The sequence below is a fragment of the Rhinichthys klamathensis genome, unplaced genomic scaffold, assembly GCF_029890125.1.
Source record: "Rhinichthys klamathensis goyatoka isolate OS25496 unplaced genomic scaffold, OSU_Roscu_1.1 h1tg000048l_1, whole genome shotgun sequence".
Classification (NCBI taxonomy): domain Eukaryota; kingdom Metazoa; phylum Chordata; class Actinopteri; order Cypriniformes; family Leuciscidae; genus Rhinichthys; species Rhinichthys klamathensis.
Genome location: NW_026606594.1, coordinates 844,218 through 871,255, shown reverse-complemented (window position 1 = coordinate 871,255; position 27,038 = coordinate 844,218). Strand labels below are relative to the sequence as shown.

Sequence of the window (27,038 nt, the reverse complement as noted above, 5' to 3'; positions counted from 1 at the left end):
TAGGACACTAATACGGATGAGTTCATTCAGTACCCCTTAGTTTGCTGATATCATCACTGCCTTGGTTACCACGGCCTCCCTTTACAGAAATCAATATATCAATTATAGTGACCAAAATTATCACAATTATCAATAATATTATTGAAAATAAGTTTTGTTAAAAATAGATAAAAATGTTCAAAAAGAACAGATAAGCACACTTAAATCATTTCAACAAGTTTTATATTTGGAACAAACAACAACAAAAATTAGCAGCTCTATGCACTTTTTTTTAAGCATAGGCTACGCATTAAATTATATGACCGTCGTCTAACAACACATTATAACAGCGCACATCACTTAAATCACTGTGGACGCGCTCTCGTTTCATTAAAATGCTATTATAAATTAGGTTAGTGGATAATTCAGCAGCAAATGTTATTTTAGTGAAAATTTCCACATTGCTCTTTGTATTGTTATAAAATACATTGATAAAAAATAAATAAATAATGAAAATACATTTATTTTAAATGTATAGTGCAGCTTTTCATGAGGCAACAACATTTGATAGATAGGACAGAACAAGAAAGACCATTAATAATCTTAATCTTTCATTGCGCGAAAGTATTACAGGCCTAATATGAAAGGCTCGAATACAGAGCGGCAAAACTCTTATGCGTATCCCGTGAGCAGAATGATGCGCTTGAAGCAACATGTAGTCATTGTGCACAGTGCTTCGCATTGAAAAGTAAAAAACAAGGGGAAGAGATATTGATGCTTAGATCATATCTATGCAACAGTTTATTGAGCCTTTTCTTTTAACAGTTGTAAATATCAGTTAATGTGCACGTGAAGAACAATGTATAGTGCTCTCTACTGACAGTGTGATCTAACAGACAGCCGGGAGAAAGACTGATTTAGAAACAGAAATAAACCCCAGCAAGATAAAGTACTTTAATGAAAAACCATAGACCTTTTTTTACAAATAAAGTATAATTATGGGAACATTGATCATAACCGAACGCGACGCGCTGTTTGAACGCTGAATGGAGAACGACTGAGGACAGTGAGGAGAGATCTATTTCCATTAACTTTAACGACTTGAATATTTGTTTGTACCTCACATTAAGCTCTCAAATGGCTTCAGAAGTCTTGGAATATAGTGCACGAAAACTTTATGGTGCTTTACACATTTTTTTATATCTTTAGTGGGGCTTAACAATAACAGAGAATAGTACGTACAATATCGGACGTCACTGAGAAGCTGCAGCCCTGGCGGGGAGGATTATGGGTGATGATGAATCTCCTGAGCTCCGTCACTGCTTTCCGCCATGTCTTCTCGTACACAAAAAACAACGTTGCGCTGCGGCTGTCAGACTGATGCTGCCTGGACACTAGGATTTACCGCGAGTTTTCAAAATCGCGATAATCGAACACGGTTTTCGTGATAATTAAATTTTAAATGATAACACTAACCGTGAGGACATTTTATTGTGGTTTAGTGAAACCGGTAATCGTTCCATCCCTAATATTAATGTATTTTATGTATGTTCTTGTTTTTTTAGTTTTTTGTGCAATGTTTTGGCAATATGTACCCATTAAGTATGTCACAACAATAAAGCAATATGAATTGAATTGTCCATGTTAGGCGACGGTGGACAGGGGTCAACATAGGCAGTCTTTGATTGGTCGGCAGTTATGCAGCAGAGTGTGATGGACTGTGTGTTGTGACACATTCCTCTCGCAACTATAATTAACATTTCTTTGACTTCTGCCACAGTAGACCTTCTGTTGGCTCGGGCCAGACAGGATAGCCTTCATTGCCCTCATGCATCGATGAGCCTTGGGTGGCCAACACCCTATCGCTGGTTTGTCCTTCCTCTGACGACTGTTGGTAATTCTCACAATTGCTGACCTGAAACAACCCATAAGCCTTGCCGCTTCCGTGATCAGAGATACTCTCTGACCCAGTCAATTTAGCTCTTGTCAAAGTCAGGTCTTTATTCCTGCCCATTTCTTCTATAGTACATCCAACATGTTGATTATGAGACCTGATTGTTTGCTCACCATCTAATCTACCCAGACATTAATATGTGGCCTTGTTAGGAGATGATCTACATTATTCACTTTACGTGTGACTGGTTATAATGTGTTCATCTGGTTGTGACATGGATTATGGTTCAGAGAGAGGGTGGAAAATAGTTATGCTAAACTTAATTAGAATGCCAAATGTGTAGAATATGTGAATATGTTGCCTTTTAGCAACTAGGCTGTACATTTTGCGTTGACGTACTGTACAGGCGACCCACGAACTGATCCTTCCTCGTTCAAGTGCGTAATTGTCATCAGACAAAGGCACTCGACACCAGGTTGCCCCAGGAGGACTGTTCGTTTTAAGGAGTGGAGTGTATTGTAATTGTCCTGCTGAAGGCTAAGTAATGAGAAGGTGATGAGAAATGATGTGGTGAGACTGAGACATGTCAGAACATTATTAGAGAGATGGATGGAGAGAGAGAGGGTGTAGGTTTAATCGCACTAATGGCTTGACCCTTCTAGTCCAGCCCAGAATACTAAACAGAAACCAGACTAGAAGCTTTGCACCGGTGCCTAGTATCGGTGAAGTAGTTGTGAGAGGTTTCATAAGAACCTTTGTTATTTAAGTGAATAATGCTTGAGGATGAATGAGCCTAAATTGACATTTGAGGTTGAGTAAATAATGACTGATTTCAGACATGAATAAGACTTAATAGACTTAGTCTTGAGGTAATTGTTTTATTATGTAGCCTATGTAAAGGAGAAATAGTGCTTTTTGTTGCTAGGTTACAAAAAGGACGGTGATCCACATACGGCTGAAGCTTTTGATGGCAATTGCATCCATCTTAAGTAGGACTTCCATTGTCTCGATGAGACTTCGCAAAGAGTTCTAATTGCATTGTCCTGACTTTCTCAACTAGTTTGAAGCCATCACCTTCCACACACATTTATCTCCTCATTACCAGCACACAGACTTTGATTACCCATGATTCAGTGCTCTGTCCTTTTGTCTGCTGGGATCTCGCTGCCAGGGTCGTGGTGATGTAACCTTGTTCAATCAAACCTGATTACAGTGGAAAAGCCCTTCCAATCACGTATTTCCTGAGAAGGCTGCAGTGAGGGTGATATCCATATTATATTAATTAAACGATTTAAATGACAAATGTTAGATAACTGCTGCTACTTCTTCGAGAAGGTGTCAGTTCAATTAGTTTATTGTCGATGGCAGTCTAGATTCGCCGTTTAAATGGATAGTTCACCCTAAATTGATCACTATCATCATATACTCACCCTCATGTCAATCCTAATCTGCATGGCTGCTTTCTTCTGTGTAAAAGAAGATATCTTTTTAGAAATGTTTCAATGTTTTGGGGTTATTTGTCCATACAAAGGAAGGAAGTCAAAAAAGCTCACCAAAACGGTTTGGCTTCTTCAAAATATATTTATTTTGAGATCCACATTAGAAAGAAACTCATACAGTTTTGGAATAAAGGTTGATAACAGATAATCGATGACCTAATTTTGGACTGGACATTTATTGGTTAATATGGGTATTTAGTTGTAAATGCTCATTTTTCCTATTTTTACATTTAGATAAATAGTAATGTTATCTTTAGCAAATCTCATAATTGATGCCTAATTCATTTGTAGCATTTAAAATTACCTTTTTACGTTTTGTGATTTTTATTTATTTAGACATTATAGTATTGAATTACAATATCAGCCTTATTGGTCATTAAAGGCACAATATGTAGGGTTTTTTTCGCCACAAGAGGGCGCAGTTTCCAACAATAACAAATGCGTATGTTTATGACGCAGTGATGAGCTGAATGATGGGACTTGCTGTCAAGCTGATGGATCTAATAATGTTTATGGATGAGTGCAAACATTCATGTTTTTTTAACATTACAGTGGTATGAAGCAGGTCGCGATTGCTAAAGAGACAGATATCACACGCAAGTCCCGCGGATATAAAGGAATAAGGACATTTAATTCTACTGAACTACCCGCGAGTGCTGGATTACTCACACAGGTCATTTTATTAGACAAATTAAACGTGTGAGGTAACGCAGCGCTGCTTCACTTGGTCTAACGTTACACTATCACACAAAACGGCATTTAAATGTGTGTTGAAAGTTATAATGTTATACTACGTGTTAGTTCGTTTGCTATATGAAACTAGCAGTAACGTTAAGCTAGATCAACATTAGAATAACACACTGACCATATTCTAACATTTCATCATGTTGAGCTAACGTTATATAACATTGATTTGTTTTATGTACATTTGCTCACCTGTCTAATAAAGCTGTCAAGTCGTGACTCGTGAAGCTCTGTCAAGTCGCGGACGTGGAGCTCTCGTGGAGCTCTCGGCATCTCAAAAACGCCACACTGAAATTGATCCTCATTTTAGTTCTCCTTGTTTGTCCCAAAGTCTGCTTGCCATGGTCTATGTTTGAAAGAAACAAGAACTGCGTGCCGCTAAACGTTACGCACTACACAGTTGTCCACGTCTGTCGCCATGGTTACGTCATGGCTATGGCAGTATGAACGGAAACCGAGGATTGCGCGGATATTCGGTCATTGACAGGCGACCTTTTTTTCCGGGACGGCCACTTATTTAAAATTGGAATTTCTCTGAAAAAAAAATCTTTGGAGACTTTTGGGATATTGTAAGTACACAACTGCAGGAAATATATCACACTGTGCAAGTGATTTTTGGATATTTTATTACAAAATTCTTACATATTGTACCTTTAAGCAGGCAAATAATTATCATCGTAATTTCCAAGCGGAAATTGAAGGCATCATTATTCCTGCTTACCTGAGATATTTTGTGCCATAAATGTTTGTGCTCTAGCTGTAACCTCTTACATTGGTGTCAGATCAGTATTTGACGGTAGATTGTTCTCGACCACAGGTGGCACTTTGGTAAATACAAATTACATCCTGTCACAAAGCAAAGGCCTGATTCAGTCTACCCACCACTGCTGTTCCATTCAGTACAATGATGTATTCAATTAAACGCTCTATTCAACCAGAGGTCAAGGCAAAGACAAAATGCTTTTGTTGCATCATAACAGAGAGGTAAATATGGAGATTCAATGGCTAGGGTTTGATTGTGCCGGATGCAACAAACAGAAAATCAGGAAGTCCAGAGCAGTTTAAAGGTTCTGGTTCAGGAAGGAATTAGATGTGTTGTTCAAAATATATTTTTTAATTCAAGTTTATTTTTATTTTGTCTTAACCCTCTCATTATCTTCGGGGTCTTTTTAACCCGCAAATGACTTTCACTCAAATTTAAAAAAATGTTCTCTTTGTCCAAATGGTATGAAACTTTCTACGGCTCTAAACACTTTCTAGATCTACAAAAAAAAAAAAAAAAAAAAATTTGGAATGATATGTTTTTATGTTAGCGTGAAAAAAATAGTGACACTTGTTGTCTTCGGGGTCCCTGGAGACCCCGCATAGTAAATATACAAAATTCCTCATCAAAATCAGAAACAACACAGAACACATAGACAGAAATAAAGTGGCACACTTCCAACAATGCAAAAAACATCCACAATGCGCGCACACACACACACACACACACACTCTCACACAGGAATACATTTGTAAGGCTATACTATGCATACTGTCTGCAGTGCACTGACGCATAAACACCTGCAGTGCACTGTAAATGAGACTGTATGAGATGAGACCACCAATTATTGTTCCTAGTTTTTTCCCATTTCACTGTTTTTTTTTACTAAATTAATTTTTTTTTACTGCTCTATTTGATCATTTGTTATTGCTGTTCAGTTCATTGCATTTTGATGTTCATGTCATGTATTTTTACTCAATATGTAATATAACTGTTCATTTCTGTTCTGTTACAGTTAGTAACTGACATGTTGATTAAAATTGTAGAATTATATTAAAAACAGATGATTGAAATAAATGATAAAATCTAAAGACTCCAACAATTCTCTTTATAACATCTTGTTCAGGTTTGATTCTAATCATAATGTAACATTATTGAAAAACTTTTGTCAGTACAAAAAATGCTAAACTTTGACAAAGTTTTTTTTGTTTGTTATAATTGTGATTTTATAATATTTAGATATGAATCCAACTGGAAAAACTTGTGAAAAGATATATTTTGATTTGTCAAATAGCAAATAGCATATAGTGGAGCTCTATAGCCATAGTGGTTAAAGTGATTTTTTTTTTTTTTTTTTACTGACATTAAAAATTAAACCGACATTTACATTAAACCATGTAAAATTATCCATGTTATCTCCATGAATGAAAGTTAGAAATCTGGGTCTTTTATAAAGTTAATTTTACATAAAATGCTGTTTTTTTGTAAAAAGCCTATTTAAATAAATATTTATTTATTTATTTATAGAAATTTAAAAGATATCATAAATCCTCCAAAAACTGCACAAATGTTGAGTAAAAACATTAATAAACAGAGTAAAATTACATTTGTAAAAAAAAAAAGAAGTTTTTATTCTGTTACAATATTAAATGTTATTGTCTGGGGTCCCTGGAGACCCCAAAGATAACTAGTGTAGACAGAAATGAAGATAATCAGAGGGTTAAGACGTGTTTTATCAAATTTAGCTTGACGAGCTGCTTTGAAAATGCAACTCTGATGTTACAAGATGTGCGCTAAAGACAACTAAAGTGCGTAACTTTAGGTCAAAGACTCTAGATTGTAGTGACTGAAGGGATGGGATAAATGTAACATTCATGGGTGATTTGACTTGTTAGCTCAGTAAGAAAGACCAAAAGATATTTTAATGATACCAAAAATAGTATTTACTTTCTACTTTCAAGGTGTGTACTATAAAATCATTATGATCTTTAAAACATCATCTATTGCATATTGTCTAAATACCAGATATACCCAAACGTTTGGGTTTGGTAATGATTTTGAAAGAAGTCTTTTATGCTCACCAAGACTGCTCACCATTTATTTGATCAAAAATATAGTACAAATGTTTTAATATAAAATAGTATTACAATTTAAAACAAACTTGTTTTCTTTTGTAACATATTTAAATGTATTTTATTCCTGTGATGCAAAGCTGAATTTTCAGCATCATTACCCTAGTCTTCAGTGTCACATGATCCTTCAGAAATCATAATGATATGCTGATTTGCTGCTAAAGAAACAGCTATTCTTCTTATTCATACAAATTTTAATTGGTCCATTTATAATGTTAAAATCTGATCTACTGATGACTGACTGGACATTTAAGAAATGTATCTTTTTTTATTTCTTTGTATTTATTTTATATTTAATTGCACTTAAAGTTTTAATTTTACGATAGAATTTTTATTAAAAAATATAAACTTTTTTAACATTGAGCGATAGTCATTAATAATTTTAATGCATCCTTGCTTGATTAAAGTATTAATTTCTTTACAAAACAAATGAAATACTGATCCAAAACATATATATGTGTATACACACACACACACACACACACACACACACACATATATATATATATATATATATATATATATATATGTGTGTGTGTGTTCAGTAATAAACAGTAACACCATTCTAGGCAAGTCTTTTGGTCCCTCTATCTAAGTTTTCCCCCTCCTCTTTCCCCTGAGCATTTGGTCAAAGCAATTAAACAGTTTCTCTCTCACTCTCCTCTCTATCTTTGAACAGACACGCTCCAATGCTGCTCCATCCAAGTGTCAGGAAAAACAGATGACAGGGCCGCGCCTCTTCATTAAAAACTCAACTTTTCGTTTTGTTTCGGCCAGCAGTTTTGGGCACTGTAACGATTAGCGTGGGGGAGTTGAGGGGGAAGTGGATTGGGGTATAACTACATCAGCACAGTGCTGTGTTAGCAGCGAATGCAAATCGCACTCAGCTCGTCATCGCATGCAGTGTGAAGAGGCCGATAAGCACATGTGTAGCAGTTCAGATGTGATGCTGTCATCAGTGCATCTATGGGCTGATCGTACAAGTGTGGTTACAGTAAATAATCAGCTATTTCTATCTGTGCTGTCACATGCATTGTGCCCATGCACTGGCAGAATGAGCAGGTAGAATAGGTTTGATAGTTTAAAAGGTCATTTGAGATGCCCAGGTTTACTGAGGCATGATCCAAACCCTATTGAGCTGCCTACCTAGACAACATTTTTAGGCCTCTTAATGATGTGAAGGCTGTTCCAAAGGGTTGTCTGCTAAATGATGCTGCCTTTAAGCCAAGCGCACAATACAACACTCATACTTCTTGCCTTTAAGTCGGCGAGATTGAAACCTGTTTGAAATGTAGCTGACCACCAGTCATTAGGTGTGCACACTTGCCTTAAGGATGGGGCCCTTGGGTTTCTTTTTATTTATCATTATTGTACATGCGATTTTATGCCATTCAGACATAGACATTTGGTAAGTGATCTGTGATTTGATCACAAATTCTGCTTTAAATTCATAATTCATTCATAATTTAAGTTAAAATCACTGACCTAAGTAGCCCAGCAGAAAAAGTCTTACTGTTGAATCACTAAAACTGTATTTATTTTAATAATTTTATTTCCAATTCTCACTATTAACTAGTTTCGTATTAGCATGCATAATACTAGGATATTGGCTGTTTATTAGTACTTATAAAGCACATATTAATGGCTAATTCTGCATGAACATATTCTACTGATTATCCTTTAATCCTACCCAATACCTAAACTTAACTATCATTAAGAGTTTATTGAGCCACAAGTCATAGTTAATAGTGAAAATTGGACCCTAATCTAAAGTGTGACCCTTTATTTTATTTCACTTAAGTTTTAAATTAAAAACATACAATTTCATTTTTGTGTGCAATGCATCTTCTTCTTAATCATGATCTCTAGCTTAGCAACATGCTAATACCGCACTGTATTGGAATCAGCTATAGACGTCAGTCGAGTCTGTCATGTGCCAGGGAGGAACACTCGTGAATGACCATGAATGGAGTTGGTCGTTGTAAAGAGCGCTTCAGATCAGTCACTTTTAAGGTTCCATTTCAGTTAGACAGCCCACTAGGTGTTGGAGCTGGGCCATAGTCTTTCAGTGCCAGAGTCATATCCACAGGGGTCAGGAGCACTGCCTCAAGTCAACACCACCGCCTTAAGGATGCCCCCTCTCTCTTTCTCTCTCATTTACGCCCATGTGGGATTACGCCGGCGATTCCCCACAGCAGATGTGCATATGGATTAGACCAGCGGGGCACGACTTGTGACTTTGACGCGACTGTGGTATTCTTTGAACCAATAAGCGCAATTATATTATGACTATAGTGCTGCGGCACCACCCAAAATAGCTCAATTGTGCTTAGCTGCTTTGAATTTGCCAGTTTACTAAAGAAACAGAAATGACATTTTTTACAGGGGTTTTTGATAGAAATTGCAATAATTGTGAGTGTTCAAAGTTTATTTTAGGTAAGCCAGTAGTCATAGCTCCTCTTTATCAATATGAATAGACTGAAATCTGCAAAGACCGTCTTTTTATCAAAACAGAAATAAAATTTGACATCAATTATAGTACACTCAAAAATATATATATTTTCCTTAAATTTAAGATTTATGAATTTGAATTGCATAACATTTCCATCCATTTGGATTGCACAGTTTATCATAAACTTATACATTTAATGTGAGGCATATTTGTCAGTCATACATACATTAGAAAAACATGTAGGAAACGGTAATATTTCTGTAATAGTAAATATTAGCACTAATAAACTGAATGTGTTAATAACAAGACTTGTATTCATTGATAAATCCAACCTCATTCATTTTAAGCTAGCCATATTTTAACCATGTATAAATGCCATATTTAATTTATGTATAACTGACAAATATGTATCACATAAGTTTTATTAGTTTGTTTATTTTAAAACCGTGCAATCCAAGTGGATAGATATGTTATATGCAATTTCATAAATACATAAATCTTAAAATTAGGCCTAAATATATCTCATATTTTTGCTTCTTTAACTCAAATTACACAAGAAAAAAACAGCTAGTCCACCGAATGAAAGACAGGACTTCCATTCAGTATTCATATTGAGCATTATGATTCCCAATGATTGGTCCATGTCCTCCTCCTTATACCGTCTACAAGGTCATATCCTGGGTGATTGCACACACAAACACACAGCTGTGCTGATTGCTGTATTGAAGCATTACCAGTCAAGAACAGAACAAAGGCATTTTGTTTACAGTGATCAAGCAAACAGCCTTTTGGGAATTGTACCACTTGAACTTTCATTCACCGGCGTGGCACCCAGTGTAATTGCTCGCAAACATCCTTCATGAAAATCCACGCTGGAGATTCCTGAATCCAGCAGCAAAGTGTGGCCTATTTTCCTCTTGTGTGTATGTATGTGTTTTAATCAGGCCTTGTGCATTAAAATCTCTGGGGCAGATGGGAGGGAGTTTGACCCAGTTTGATGGATTCCACACCGATTAAAAGGATGAGTGAGCTTTCGAAAGCACGGGGACCCTCTGTGTGCGTGTGTCGGATGCGCAGATCTACATATTGTCATAATCATGCTCAGTGGGTTGTCGAAACAAGAAGTTGGTCTTAAGGAAGACCTGTATAATTTGTGTAATTTAGGGTCAATGCTCTGATCAGATGCGTTTCTTAGGCTGTGTAATATATATACAGCTATATTCTTACTTGATGAATGCAAACAAGAGGGCAAGAATATTCATAATTGGCATCAGTGCAGCTTCACATTATGTAGCTTTTGAGTTAAAAACATTAGTTGAGAGATTGTTTTCATACTGTACTATAACTATACCTGATATATATCCAAGCAAATCGAATCAAAAGCTTGAAAAATCGGAATCAAATCAATATGTGAAATCTGTGTCAATACTCAGCCCTAATAACAAAAAACATATTTCTCTCCGTCTCACTTTCTGATCCCAATGTCCCCTGATTTACAGTATGCTTTATTTTGTATGTAAGCTCTTTCTTTTCCCATTTTCTTTTCTCAGTTTTGCCTTTTGTTTCTTGCTCATGTTGGCTCTGTTCCAAACTGCAGTGATCTGCCTATCTAGACAACATTTTTAGATATTATAGGAGCATTCAAATACACAGTCAAATACACACAACATAATGTCAAAATGCTGGTCTTGGTGAGTATTCACGTAAACACAGTCATTTTTACGTAAACAGTTCAACAAAAGAACAACCTAATATACATGCTGCCAAATTATGAGGTAATATTAAAAGTATTTATATGGCAGTTTTTCCCTATGAAAATGCTGAGTGGCTAGTAACTTTGAATTAAACACAAAGTTTTGAAGCAGAAAGACTAAAATAGTATTTTGTTTGTAAAACATACTCCAATAATATTTGTTTATTTACAACTTTGAAAAATGATTTGAGTTGTTGTTAAAATAAATGTAATTGGTAATAATAGGATACTAAGGTGGCTGGCTGAACATGTAATTCATGTGTAACCCGGTGCAACATTATAAATGACTCAAATCACACACAACTCTGTCACTTTGTGCATTGTTTGGCTTTCAGTGTAGAATAGAGATACAAAAAATTAGTTTGCTTTAAAATTGTCACATCATACTGTACCTAATTATAGGATGTTGTACAATGTTATGTAATATTATACCTACCCCACTCTCACAACAGAGAATGAGAATGTAGAGTAGGACTCTGAGGGGAACCATTAGTAGTTAGGGCACCATGCAGATTTGCCCTTTACAATATCAATATACAAGATGACAAATGGCCTTCATTATTTAAAATACTGTAATAAAATGATATGTGGCCTTGTTTATTTTTAAGGGGTCAAATGAGCTCATTTGGGCGAGAGACTGGAAGAGTGAATGATCTTTGCTCTCTTTTCAGTGTGCTTAGTTTTCACTCTTTATTACCTCCCTGTTTTACCCATGCTGCAGCTGTAGTGGCGGGAATGTGGTGTCAGCACATTTGTCATTGTGACTGGAGCTTTCTTTCTGACGCAAGCTGTTGGTTAGTGTTAACACCTTTACTGCCATGCAGAGTAAGATCCTTGCAAGACCAAGCGTGATGAACATGAACATGAACATTTTAGATCTCCCATCGGCTTTCTTCCTTTGAATAGTCGAAGAGCTCTCATAAACTTCTCTGTTGGCCTTTAATTCTTAAAAGTGTTGCTCAGGGTGGGACAGGCAGAAATGGAAGCAATTACTTCAACAAAAAGCTAAACACTTCTTAGTAGGCTATGTCACATATCTTAGCAGTGGGTTTTCTAGCCAAGTCAAGAAATTTCTTTGAATCATTGTGGTATTTTCATTCTTAGCCAAGTTTTTCCTACAAGTATGTCTTTTTAGCACTGCTGTATTTCATTTTAACCAACAAGTGGTATTTATTGTACAGTTTAAAGCACTGCATATTAATTGACCATTCATTATTAAATTCTGAATCTTCATACTGCGGATTGTTCTGTATTGTTGATAGGTTTGGCTGTTTGATTTCAGTGGTGTTTCAATTTTCCGGGACCTCAATGAACTATGAGATGAGGCCAGGGTTGTAATTGTTAACTCAAAACATGAAAAAAAAAATTTGTTCATTGAAATAAAGCAATTTAAATAAATGAAAATATAAATGTTAGATGAAAAAATAAACTAAACATTGAAACAACTACAATAGTATAGATTATAAATAGTACTAAAATAACAATGGATGGGGCCCAATCTCCATTTCACTTCGACATCATAGATAAGTGTTGACTTAGACAGTAATGTTATTTTGTTATTTGTTGAATAATGTGGTGTTTGAATTATTCCTCTCATTTTGCCATGCTGATTATTTTTCCATTTTTCTGTATTTTTTTCATCTTTACGGATTTCTGTCATTTAGAAAGTGCACAATTGATGAGCTACAAGTTTACAGCATGTTAGCACTAGAAATGCACGATTAATCGTTAAAAGAACGCAACCTCGATTCTAACACCAACGCGATCTTATTCCGAACTGACAACGATTCAGCTGTGTCTATTAAACCTTTCACAGCGAATATTCAAATCTGTGTTGATGCTGCAGCTGACCCAGAGAGAGCAGTTGTCATGTATAGTAAACAGCTTCACAAAGTATTTTCAACCACGCAGTATCATTATTTCTGATCAAATTATCTGGGATAAAAGTTTATACTTCGGATATAAACTGTGATGCCTCAAAATAGAGCAAATCTCCTTTTAAAAGTAACTTGAACCTTCAAATAGAGATTGTATCAATTATGTTGTTAAAGCATTAATTCATGAGATTAGTTTTTTTTATTCCATGTTCTTAAATTTTAACTTTGCATCACACTAAAGCAGCTGACCCTGTCAAAGACTCCAACAACGTCTTTACACTGCTAAGTTACGACAGCTTACGTGACTCAATGATTCCTATGATTGTGAGTCTGTTTAATTCTTGAACATTTATGCTGCCTCTGTGTAAACACATGGTGCATTTGCTGTTCATACACTTCTGTGCCCTGTTTATAACAAATTTAACCTCAAAATAATCCCGTAAAGGGGTCCTACATAGGGTGGGGTTGTTGTGAGGGTGTAGCTCTTTAGGTCAGTGGTGTGAGTATTCAAGGCCAATGTCTGCTAAAAAACTTGCATCAGCAATCTTCAGGCAATGAAGGCTACATACGGACGATTTCAAACACCATCGCTTTTTGAGATGAAAGATGCGCACCATTAATGCGGGAGTAACTATGCTGCATAAAACACCATCATACCACTCCAGTTCTTGTCTAAAGCAGTTATTCATTCCTGTGCTGTGGACTTTTCAAATGTGTAAATAATAATGCCTTGCCACGTTCAATTAAGTGAGCTCTGGCCATTTCTTTATTTATGGGATGTCCGTAAGGTCCAAGCTGACTTGTAAAGCTGTGCTGATACAGGACATATTTCACCTTTATTTGTTCATTAAAGCAATGTGATGCAGAAAAGAAGCTGTTAAAATTTAAAATAGAAGCATATTGCTGTCCGGGGTGACAATTAGCTTTGTTGTTGGACCGCAGTGTTTCTTTAAAGAAGCCATGGAGCTGGCCTTTGACCCCTCCAGATTCAGCTGAGCCCTGATGGTGTGCTCTAAATGGATGGATTTGGCTGCTAAACTTGTGCAGCTGGGTAATATTTGGGTGCTAGTCGTTGAATTCAATTATATTTCCAACAGGTTCTTTTCTTTAAAATCGCCATTCCGACCTTTCCCCGTAAATCGTTTTTTTCCCCCCAACAACATAGACTTTACATCCACCCAAACACTTCCAGAGATTTCATCTGAACACGCAGGGTGTGGGAGATTAGGATGCAAATTGAAGGCTGTTGCTTCCCTGTGGCAGCTCGCGGTTAATGGCATTGCCTCTGGATGGCCTGACATTCAGCCAAAAGATTCGACAGAAATCAATAAACTTCTGTGCTGAAGACGTTTTAAATGCCCATGGCGCTCCCAGCACATTTCATCATTCTCGTGCTGAGCTCCCGCTTATACTGCCCCTGCCCTATATGGATGACTACAGCCAGACTGACCTCGATCAGACAATTTAAAAATCCGAATTAGCTCAGGCTGACCTGGATGGCATTTATTTGACCATGTCTGCCCAGCTCTGTGTGAATTTCAGTTGTCCTCTCTGAAAACACTACTTGTAGATGTTGTTTGGTATTCTGTTTCCCAGTGTGGGACGCTGGCGTTCAGAAGGAGATCTATAATAGCTGGAGCTATCCGTTAGCAATCCCGCTCATCTCATTGGCTGGTGCACATTACCATGCATTGTTTCTGTTATTGACCTTGACACACAGTCATGAGGATCTTCAGGGGTCCTCTCTATAATATTTATAATATATTTTATAAAAAAAATTCCCCTGCTTGTTTATACCACATGACTTTGATTTGGCAGACAGAAGACAAAAACACAAAATGATATTCAAACTAATGGTGCTCCGATCAGGACTTTTGTGGCTGATCACTGATTACCGATCACTGTAAGCAGTATTGGCCGATACCTATCAACGATACCGATCACTGAAATAAATAATGGGCGAACTATTGTCAACAACAATGTATTTTAAATATAAAAATATTAAGAGATGAGAAAGTATCATGAATTGACAACTCTTTGTCAAGCAACATATTCCATTCCTTCTCTTACAGGGGATTAGGAACATATTAGAGCTTAACAAATATAGTATTCCAGTGAAAAAAAAAGAAAAACAGAACAGTATCACCAGAAAGTAATCAAATGAAAAACAACACTGCATAGTCTTCCCTGTATAAATTAAATATAGATAAATCCTACTAAATCTACTAAAGAGTAATGAGTGATTTTTTTCTTTGTCTTTTTTGTTTGATTAAAGGGCCGTACACACCGGGACGAATATCGGCGCGCGTCATTCGCCAGCGTTTTTCAACGCGTTTTTTGTGTTCACACCCAAGCGATTTTCGCTGACGGTGAGCCGAGTGAACGTGCAAATTCATTCCCTGACATTAGATGGCGCTTAATGTAAAATAGAAATAGTCCTATTTTGTAGTTGCTGTCGCGTTTGTCATAGTTCTTTATGTTCCGACACCAACGAGACCAGGGGCTCTACATTCATCTTGCCTTGCATCTTCCTCGTCTTATTTCTTCCCAACAGTGTAGACGATACTTGGCGTATATCTTCTTCGCCGTTACGTATGTGTGCTCGGCAAGACCGTTTTGTGTTTGAGCGCCCCCAAGTTGTGTTTTACTGTAACTTCAGAAGCTCCAGACACGTGAGCAAAAGCGCCAATCTCATTGGTCGGATAGTTTTTGACGCGGTGCGTCAAACAAAAAAAACGGCGCTTTTACACGTGGCGTTTTTCGGCGAATATCGCGCGCGAAATTCGTCCCGGTGTGAACAGGCCTTAACATTAATGAAACGGACGGCTGTCACTTTAAGACAGAATATGCAGATCCAATATACTGTTACACATGCAACCTATTTCCCAACTGCTTATGTTCTCTTACCATTTAGGTGTGAACCCAAAGCTCAAAGTTCACTTTGCTTGTCCGTGTTCCACTCAGTCTCTGAGTGCCAGCACAGAAAGCCACTTTAGCAACAGTAGACTATATTTTACGACAATCCCTGATCTAGCTGATTTGGACTTTAGGCTTGGGCTTTGAGGGAGTAACAAAAGCGTGCTTCTGTGAAGGAAAGAAATGCACTAAAATTGCTGAAATCTGTCATTGCTGTAGGGTTGCTTTTGTTGCAATGTCTCCGCAAAAACGTTGCACATATATTTAGTCCTTTTCAGATTCCTGTTAGAATATTCCAAACTGTAAATGTAGTGAAGCAATTTGAGCTGCACATGGAAAAATTGTAGAAATAGAAATAGAAAAACCTTTTATCGTATGTCGTGGCATTGCGTCACATTTGGTTAGTAAAAGCACTGTGCTTTAACTGACTATTAATGCGTCGAAGGAAAGGCCATGCAAACTGCACAGGGTCATGTTGGCGATTTTCCTGCAGTATTGATGGATTCAGCTGGCTGTTATCTGTGGTTTGTTGCTGAAATTATTAGATAAGCTCTCTAGGTCACTGATGAAAATACATGAGGAGTGGAGAGGACTAGCATCCGCTAAAAAGCTGCATAACAGGGCACAGGGGACGACTAACATCAGCAAATTGCAGGCAAAACTACACTAGATTATATTACATTTTTCAGAGCTTCCGAAATACAACAATCCAGACCTGTCAGATTTCTCAATGTTTTGTGTCGGGGGAAAACCTGGAAGTAGTCAGTTACCTCTGCTGTGGATTTCTGTGCAATTCTGAGCAATTGCTATTGAACACCCCAAAGGCATTAATCGGATAATAGAACAACCTTATAAAAAGTATTCCGCCATCAAGGCGAACTGCTCTATCACAGTCCCACCGCGGTGTCTCTCACTCTGCCACCCGCCACCTTCAGTAATGGACTAGTTTGACAGTGTCCACACATCCTGCACCAGGTACAGCGATAGCACCTGAACTCGATTGAGAGGAAAGATGGATTGTTGGTAAGGACAGAACGTCCCAAGAGGACCCCGGATGCTGAACAGTGAACACGGGTCTGATTATTATCTCCTTCCAGCAGGTTTGAGTTGAATATAGAGAGCTGACCTCAGCGGCCCCATGAGAAGAGTGTGCATGAAGCTCAAGTGTTTTTCACCCCTCTGAACATGCACACATTGTTAGTGCTTGGAAAAAGAGGACCCCTCCAGCCGAGCACTCAAGAGTCTTTTGTCACTTTTAAATGACTCATAGAAGAGTAGAGGGTGACTCAGGTGCAGCTTTTTAATGCGAGGGGCTTTTGTGCTGTGATCAAGGGGACTAGAGGAAAGCAAGTCGCACTTGCATTAAGTAAAATCCGCAGCTCTGAGGCTTTCAGTGATGGTTCCTGAAAGCAATCAAATGTCTGTAGGTTGCGCTCATGTTTATTAAAAGTAGCGCAGTTATCCGTGTGGTTTCTGGGATCAGTTGTGACTGCGCTAATGAACATTAACGGAAGACCTGCTGTCTGAATGTTTGGGTTTGTCAGAGAAGCATGGGGGGCAAATTAGTCAGACTTGCTAAGTTCTTGGTTGCTCACTAAGTAATATTCATTCTATTCTACTCATTAATTCATTCTATTCTACTCATCGCTAGTGCTTCAGCAACAGAAACTTGAAACTCTTGATCATTTTAAATGGACAGTTCTCCCACAATTCAATACTGTCATCATTATCTCATTTCAAGTTGTTTGAAACATGTATGACTAACTTTCTTTTGTGTAATGCAAAAGGAGATGTTTAGCAGCATATTTGACATATCGCAGTTGGTTATGAGACACACAAGAACTATTGATATTAAACCTGGTGCAACTTGTCTTGATGTGCATGTGCAAATGAAATTTGAAAGCTACTGTATGACTTTGGGGAAGTTTATCAGAATACAGACTAGAGGTATCGGATTATATATCGGTATTGACTGCTGAAAAATGTATAATGTGAAAGATTTTTTTTTTAAAAGAAAGAAAGAAATATTAAGGGTGTGTAATACTAGCCTGGCTAACGTCAGACCACGTCTCAATGACATTGAGACGTGGTCTGGGAACCACATGTTCATTTTCTTGTATTTGAGGCGTGGTTTACGAATGCCCAGAGCCGTTTATTGGGTGCTACGAATGTCTATCAAATGCGCCTGTACGTAGCTCATAGCCAATCGCTTCAATTATACCAGATGACGTATGTAGAGCGAAAGAAATTAGACGAGGAAAAAGACGATGGGTCAGAGATTTATTTGCGTTCTAAACTACTTAGATCAATATCTAAGGCTGCATCGAAAGGTAACTTCGCGTCTGCTGCCATGTTTGATCCATAGGTATAAACAAACTGCTTCGGTGACGTGTGTCGCATGTGATTGTGATTGGTCCCCTCGCTGAGGCGAAAATTTGGTCCATGGTATCCAGACTGCCTAGCAGCGTGAATAAAATCGCGCTGCGCAAAGGCAGTATGGGGAAACCCAGGCTAGTGTACTACAAAAACATTGTAAATAATCCAGTGTTAGTTACCATCTGGTTGACATAGTAAGTGGCAGAAATTGCACCTTAAAGGCTGATTGCTAACCATCATAAAATGGAGGGAAAAAAAGAAGACGACAACCACACAGTTTGTATGTACTACTACCGTGCACAAAAGTGAGACGCTCTACCCACACCAAAAGAAGTGAGCTCGCCAGTGTGGGAGTTTTTTTGGATAAAAAAGCGTTAGACTGGGAGTCTGCAGGAAGTGATGATCAGCAGTACCTTTTTCTTTTTTGTATGCAGTATGCATGCAGTTGTGGTTACAAACTCTCTCTCTCTCTCTCTCTCTCTCTCTCTCTCTCTCTCTCTCTCTCTCTCTCTCTGCCTCTCTACACCCGTATTTTGAGTGTGATTCATTGGCCAAAAAAGACAAAAATAAACAAAATTAAAGATAACAATAAATTTGATAGCTTTATTTTCTTTCAACAATATCAATATAATATGTTGAATTCTCTTGGCCACGTAGTGAAATTCTGATATCATGACAGCCCTAAAACAGACATGTTCACAAGTCTCAGTCCAAGCAAGCAAGACTCAGACTCCAATCTCTCCAGGTCAATAATTTACATTTCAATTTTTCCCTCACACAAAGATATTGTTCCTATACTTATATTGTTGCAAAGCATAGCTGTCAAGCTTCTCTCAGCATGAGGCATACAAGCCTGACATGCCTAAATAAAGAAGGCATTGTATATGTACACAATTTGACTTCTAAAATCGTAACTAGTTTGGTCCTGATCATCTTTCAATACCCTCTTGATCTGACCTATTGTTGACCACTGGCGTCTACAATTTTTCCTGTCCCTGAAAAATAAACATTCACAGATAAACAATCCATCAAATCTTGAAGCCACCAATTATTACAAGAGGGTTTTGTCCATAACACTGTTTATTATTTACATATTCAGAAGAGCTGGGAGTTCAAGGTAAAGCGGAGCTGCTAACCGACTGACAACTGTTGCAATCAAGGCAACCCTTTTATTTGCCTCCGTCCTATGTCGCATTGCAAAATTTATGACCATATATTAATGCTTCCCATTCTTGATGTCTTTTTAGATACCCAGAAGCTTTCAGAGCACAAGTCTATGCTTGGCACGTCATTGAACGCTTGCTTCAAAGACTAGCGTATGTAGCACAGTAGAAACCCAATGAATAAGATATATCATCGCCAGCCTTGTCACTCCATATGTGTTCTTATAGCTTTGGGACTAGCTGATTTTTTGTCAGTTTTTTAGCGAGGATAGTCTTGCACCCCTGAGCTACCACCATAAAACAACACACAGAATATTTATGGGTTAGCTAGCAAACCCACCCGTCTCTGTTCTCAGAGAATGACGGGATCATCAAAACACCCTTCAGTCACCATAGCATTTAGACCTTTGTTTGTCAATAATTCAACAAGCAATATACTTTGAATACTTCATAATATGGTGAACCATGAACCACTGGATGGTGAAAATCCAACTATGAATGATTCAAAAAATTTAATTTCTGCTCTACTTTCTGTCCGTTTATTCTTATGGCACTTGTATGAACCCAGCTTTGAACATTATTTATTTGAAGGGAAACACTTTTTTTTATTTGAAGGGAACCCACTTATGTTTGTAGCATTGCTCATGGCATTCTCTTCCAGTTGATCTACAGGAACCACTGGGATTGGACGACAATAACCGAGTGCTATCTTCAGCTTTGTAATGTATCCAGTGCCATCCCTGTAGTTTTCTAAATGGGATTTTGAGGAGGAATTCCATACTCTGCTTTATGATTAACTGTTAGGCATAAAATTACTGAGATGTGCATTTTTGTGTCTGTTACAAGTTGCAATCTTACACCCTCGGACTGATCCAGTGCTTGACCCTCATATCAGATATCATTATGAGCTGCTGAATTATTCATGAACATGTTTACTGTGTGCAGCATTGAAAAGAAACACATTGGGAATAAATGCTATATCTGAGTCCAGAGACTAAAATTACTGTATGGACTAATCTCTCAGTATATTCAGCATGATTAGTGGTGGATGTTTCTCTTGTCACCATGTTACAATATTATATACAATATTATATTACAGTCAGTGTGAGGGTGTATAATCTGTGTATGTGAAAACTTGTGAATTACTTACAGAAACTGATACACGGGAAACATTATATGCAAAAAGATGGAGATGAAAATGCTTTACATGACATAAAGCGGAAAACAGTTTGAGGTACAGAGGAATGAATACAGTTGAATTATGTCTGTGGCAGAGGGAGGAATTGTAATTTGGACCAAACTGTATTGTTGTCACGAAGCTTAAATTATTTAATGCAAGGAAATTTTTTAAATTGAATAAAAACATGCAGTTAAAATAATGAAGGCTGTTCAACTCTTTATGACTTACTTTCTTCTGCACAACACACATAAAGATACTACAGTGAATATTGTTGGGATCTAAACAACATTGCACCCCATTGACGTTCATTGTATGGCCAAAAATGACACGCAAAAACAAACCTTAATAAATCATGTGTGAACCAAAAATATCTTTTGTGTTTTGAAGGAGAAAGAAAGTCTTATAGGATTTGAATTACACGAGGGTGAGTAAATAATGAGGGAATTTTAATTTTTTGGGTGAACTATGCCTTTAAACAGACAACATGCCAAGATAAAACACTTATTATTTCAGTATTGAGAGTCCGTCTGGCTTCCTGGTGTCCCAATTAAATTAATCTTCATTGCCACAAGAGACAAAATTAGGCTGTTACTCCTTGAAGATGTTGAGGACGGGATCATTAGAGCCCAACCTAACAGTGTTTAAAGCCCCTTCATTCACTTGATTCCCCTGGAGTCACATTCACCATGATCAAACTGGTGACACGCTGAAAAACTGGGCACACTAATATTCCCCTTGACTATATTAGAGTTTGGTGGAGATGAGGTTCTTCCTGACAAATAACAGGACACACTTTTTTTTTATTCACTCTTCCGAAATGCATGTTCTCCCCCGGCTTTGCGGCCCAGTATTAAATTATTGGTGCGTGACGCTGAAGCTGTTGCCGCCCGCTAAACCTGTAAAGCGTGACAGTGATTAAAGATGCTGAGCAGTAACGTCGTTTTCTCTGCATTGCATTCACAAGGCCGCACGTGCATCAGGTCAGACTACTTTCTTTAACTCTGAACACTGCCTGGAATGATACTGTTAGTTCTGACATTTGTTTTGTTAAAGAGATAGTTCAGCCAAAAATGCCAATTCTGTAATTTATGCTTATGTTCCTCTTTTCATGACTTTCTTCTGTGGAACACAAAAAGAGATATTTTGAAAAATGTGCTGGTCACTCTTTACCATGTCAAGTCAAGTCATCTTCATTTATATAGCGCTTTTAACAATGAATTGTTTCAAAGCAGCTTTACAGAGATAAACATATAATTTAAGGTAACAGATTGTTTTGGCGTTATAGCGGTTCTTGAATAATGTTACTTCCAGCTAAAGTTAACTTTGATTGATTCACCTCCGTCGAAATGATCAGACTTTAAACGCGAACCTGTGATTAACGCTGACGGCGTTCACATGCTCATTCAGAATTCTATAGTTATGTGCTTTTTAAAATATGTGCGCAGGTTTGTAATTCATACAACCCAGCCTAAACAAACTACTTTTCTTGCCTATAAATTTTGATACAGAATTTTGTTTTATTTTATCACTTCGGGGTACACGAGCCGGAATTCACAGCGCTTTATCTGTAGAGTGGGAAAGGGATCCTCCATAGGGAGAGGATAGTGGATACTTCAGCACTGCATTGTCATCGGGTCCAGGCGAATCTCCTTCGTCAGATCTGGACACGGCCTGGATCCGGCAGGCTGCGGGAAAACCTCGGGATAAACAAAGGCACTAATATTAGCGTAGATGCCATTCTTCTTATGATGTAGCGAGTACATCAAGATTTAAGGGAAGTGTTCCCAGTTCCGGCTGACCTAATCTATGCAGCCTAACATTGAATTTATAGAGGTCTATAATGTATTATGTGTATGCTAGGTCAAAGAGATGTGTTTTTAGTCTAGCTTTGAACTGACAGAGTGTGTCTGCTTCCCGGACAATGGTAGGAAGATTGTTCCAAAGTTTTGGTGCTAAATAGGAAAAGGATCTACCGCCAGCAGTCGATTTAGATATTCTAGGTATTATCAACTGGCCGGAATTTTGAGATCGCAATAGACGTGAAGGACTATAATGCGTTAAGAGCTCGCTCAAGTACTGCGGAGCTAAACCATTTAGTGCTTTGTAGGTAATCAACAATATTTTAAAATTTATACGATGTTTAATAGGGAGCCAATGCAGTGTTGACAGAACCGGGCTAATATGGTCATATTTCCTGGTTCTGGTAAGAACTCGAGCTGCGGCATTTTGAACTAGCTGTAGTTTGTTTATTAAGCGTGCAGGGCAACCACCCAGTAGAGCATTACAATAATCTAGCCTTGAGGTCATGAACGCATGGACTAATTGTTCCGCATTTCCCAATGAGAGCATATGGCGTAATTTAGATATACACTCACCTAAAGGATTATTAGGAACACCATACTAATACTGTGTTTGACCCCCTTACGCCTTCAGAACTGCCTTAATTCTACGTGGCATTGATTCAACAAGGTGCTGAAAGCATTCTTTAGAAATGTTGGCCCATATTGATAGGATAGCATCTTGCAGTTGATGGAGATTTGTGGGATGCACATCCAGGGCACGAAGCTCCCGTTCCACCACATCCCAAAGATGCTCTATTGGGTTGAGATCTGGTGACTGTGGGGGCCATTTTAGTACAGTGAACTCATTGTCATGTTCAAAAAACCAATTTGAAATGATTCGAGCTTTGTGACATGGTGCATTATCCTGCTGGAAGTAGCCATCAGAGGATGGGTACATGGTGGCCATAAAGGGATGGACATGGTCAGAAACAATGCTCAGGTAGGCCGTGGCATTTAAACGATGCCCAATTGGCACTAAGGGGCCTAAAGTGTGCCAAGAAAACATCCCCCACACCATTACACCACCACCACCAGCCTGCACAGTGGTAACAAGGCATGATGGATCCATGTTCTCATCCTGTTTACGCCAAATTCTGACTCTACCATATGAATGTCTCAAAAGAAATCGAGACTCATCAGACCAGGCAACATTTTTCCAGTCTTCAACTGTCCAATTTTGGTGAGCTCTTGCAAATTGTAGCCTCTTTTTCCTATTTGTAGTGGAGATGAGAGGTACCCGGTGGGGTGTTCTGCTGTTGTAGCCCATCCGCCTCAAGGTTGTGCGTGTTGTGGCTTCACAAATGCTTTGCTGCATACCTCGGTTGTAACGAGTGGTTATTTCAGTCAAAGTTGCTCTTCTATCAGCTTGAATCAGTTGGCCCATTCTCCTCTGACCTCTAGCATCAACAAGGCATTTTCGCCCACAGGACTGCCGCATACTGGATGTTTTTCCCTTTTCACACCATTCTTTGTAAACCCTAGAAATGGTTGTGTGTGGAAATCCCAGTATCTGAGCAGATTGTGAAATACTCAGACTGGCCCCTCTGGCACCAACAACCATGCCACGCTCAAAATTGCTTAAATCACCTTTCTTTCCCATTCTGACATTCAGTTTGGAGTTCGGGAGATTGTCTTGACCAGGACCACACCCCTAAATGCATTGAAGCAACTGCCATGTGATTGGTTGATTAGATAATTGCATTAATGAGAAATTGAACAGGTGTTCCTAATAATCCTTTAGGTGAGTGTATTTTTAAGATGGAAAAATGCAGTTTTACAGATACTAGACACGTGGCTTTCAAAAGAAAGGTTGGTATCAAATAGCACACCCAGGTTCCTAACCGACGACGAAGACTTGACAGAGCAGCCATTAAGTGTTAGACAGTATTCTGGGTTATTACGTGTGGAAGTTTTTTGTCCAATAATTAGAATCTCTGTCTTTTCAGAATTTAGTAGTAGGAAATTACTAGTCATCCAATTTTTTATATCAGCTATGCATTCCGTTAATTTTGTGAATTGGTAAGTTTCGTTGGGTTTTGAAGAAATATACAGCTGAGTATCATCGGCATAACAGTGAAAGCTAACTCCATGTTTCCTAATGATATCTCCTAATGGTAGCATGTACAGAGTGAACAGCAGCGGTCCTAGTACTGAGCCTTGTGGTACGCCATACTGAACTTGTGATCGATAAGACATCTCTTCATTTACTGCTACAAACTGATAACGGTCAGTTAAGTATGATTTAAACCATGCTAATGCAATTCCACTAATGCCAACATAGTTTTCTAGTCTATTTAAAAGAATATTGTGGTCAATGGTGTCAAATGCAGCACTAAGATCGAGTAACACTAATAGAGAGATACAACCACGATCGGATGATAAGAGCAAATCATTTGTGACTCTAATGAGAGCGGTCTCAGTGCTATGGTACGGTCTAAATCCGGACTGAAAATCCTCGCAGATATCATTTCTTTCTAGAAAGGAACATAGTTGTGAAGATACTGCTTTTTCTAATATCTTTGACAGAAAAGGCAGATTCGAGATCGGCCTGTAATTGACTAATTCTGTAGGATCAGAGGCGTGTTTATGTTTTAAGGCGTTTTCAACAATCCTAACAGAAAGCTCTAAAGCAGCAAACTCTTGCTACAGTTACTTCCTCACGTTAAGGTTTAGTGTAGATGTTTTATGTTATGATATTTTATGTGACTAGCATGTTATTTAACTTTTGTGGTAACTAAAACTTTGTTTCGAAACAATGATCACATGTTTATATATAAAAAATGATATATATACACTACCATTGAAATGATTTTTTGTTTTTGAAAGATGTTGCAATGCTGCGTTTATTTGACCAAAATACAGTAAATATTGTGAAATATTATTACAATTTAAAACAACTGTTTTTTATTATAATATATTTTAAAATGGAATTTATTTCTGTGATGAAAAGCTGAATTTTTAGCACCGTTACTCCACTCTTCAGTGCCACATGATCCTTCAGAAATCAGTATAATATGCCGATTTGGTGCTCAAGAAAAAATTCGTAAAATCACAGTTGAAACTATATATTTTCCGGATTGTTTGATAAATAGAAAGTTCTAAATTATTATTTATTTGAATATGATTTATTTATTTGAATAAATGTCTTAACTGTTTCTTTTTACTTTCTACCTTACTGAACTTTTTACTGTTCAAAATGTATTTGGTCTCTGCAATGTATAAACATTTCGCACACACACTTTTCAATATAAATATTTAATTGTTTGTTAATATAATGAACTTTACCAGTGGTTATTTTGCCAGAACACCTGTCTGATCTTGAGGGGAACTGAGTTTTTTTGTAAATACCTGAAAATAAAGTGTTCTAAAAGTGTTCAAATACTTTTTTGGCCACTGTATGTAATTATTTAATACTTTGGTCCAGTATTGCAGCCACAGAAGGCCTTTTAGACATTTAGTATTTACTTTAAATGGCTACAAGCAGTCTTTTCTTACTGCTAGTACTTCAAATGATTGCCACCATTTGTCACCACAGCATTGAGATCCTGTCACATTCTCATTTTTGCTGCTTGGAAGATGAATAGACCTTTGATAAGAAAAGCCATATTTGCACTTACAGGGCATTGAACCAATGATTGTGCGAACAATAGGTTGGACGTGTTTGAAACAAATAGAGCGTCCTCATGTCAGTGACTGCTTCCTTTAATCTTCTTCCTCTGGTCATAAACTAGACATCTCTTTACTCACTTTTACAATGTCATCCTTAATTTTTCCATCTTTTTGGGGTTATTCTCTTTAGAGAGAATAAAGAGATATAGAGTTATTCTCCAAAGTTCATGTCTTGTTTTTGCATGCTATGTCTGCTTTCCCTTATCTTTTACTGTCATTTTCTTTCTTTCTTGCATGCTTTTCCTCTTCAGAAGGGGTAGATTTCTGATTTCTGCTCCGGTGCTTCAAGATGACGGCCTCAAGAAAGGTTTTATGTTGTTGTTGGAAGCATGACACCTTGCTGGGCTCAGGCTAAAATTGAAACCCACACCACACCCCTGATTTGCTGGTGCTGCTGGTTATCTCTAATGAGATTATACTATCTTGCATCTTCTCAGTTCAGTAACTGATTTACATTAGCTTGCATGTTTCATCACTTCTTTTTCTAAAAGATTTTTGACCTTCTTTGACTCATTCTACATTTGACATTCTCTTTTGAAAATCATAATTTACATGGGTTAAATTTAATTTGAAAGTTTCAGTAGGAAAATGCCCTTAAAATCAATTTTTAATGTGTACCTTATTTATATACTATAGTATTATTTATATATTATGATATTACACTTCCAAAGTTCAAACCTAAAGTTATAATAATAATGGTCATAGGTTGTTTTCAGTGTTGTCTGCAATAAAAGTTTTGCAATGCACTATATTATTTTAAAATGATAATGAATGCCCTTGTGATTAACTTGAGTCCACCA

The 27,038-nt window shown here is 37.5% G+C and overlaps 1 protein-coding gene across 8 annotated transcripts in view; it reads left to right on the top strand.

The window, feature by feature from the left end:
* ppfia2 (PTPRF interacting protein alpha 2) overlaps positions 1 to 27,038 on the top strand; it is a 166,673-nt gene that overhangs the window by 59,526 nt on the left and 80,109 nt on the right. Inside the window, exon 1 of one of the 8 annotated variants that reach the window (XM_056247469.1) lies at positions 26,525 to 26,545. The exons of the other annotated variants lie outside the window; for them this stretch is intronic. Within the exon in view, the coding sequence (XP_056103444.1) occupies positions 26,528 to 26,545 (18 nt within the window). The 5' untranslated portion in view covers positions 26,525 to 26,527. Of the gene's footprint in view, positions 1 to 26,524; positions 26,546 to 27,038 lie in introns of those variants that run through there. 8 annotated transcript variants of the gene reach the window in all.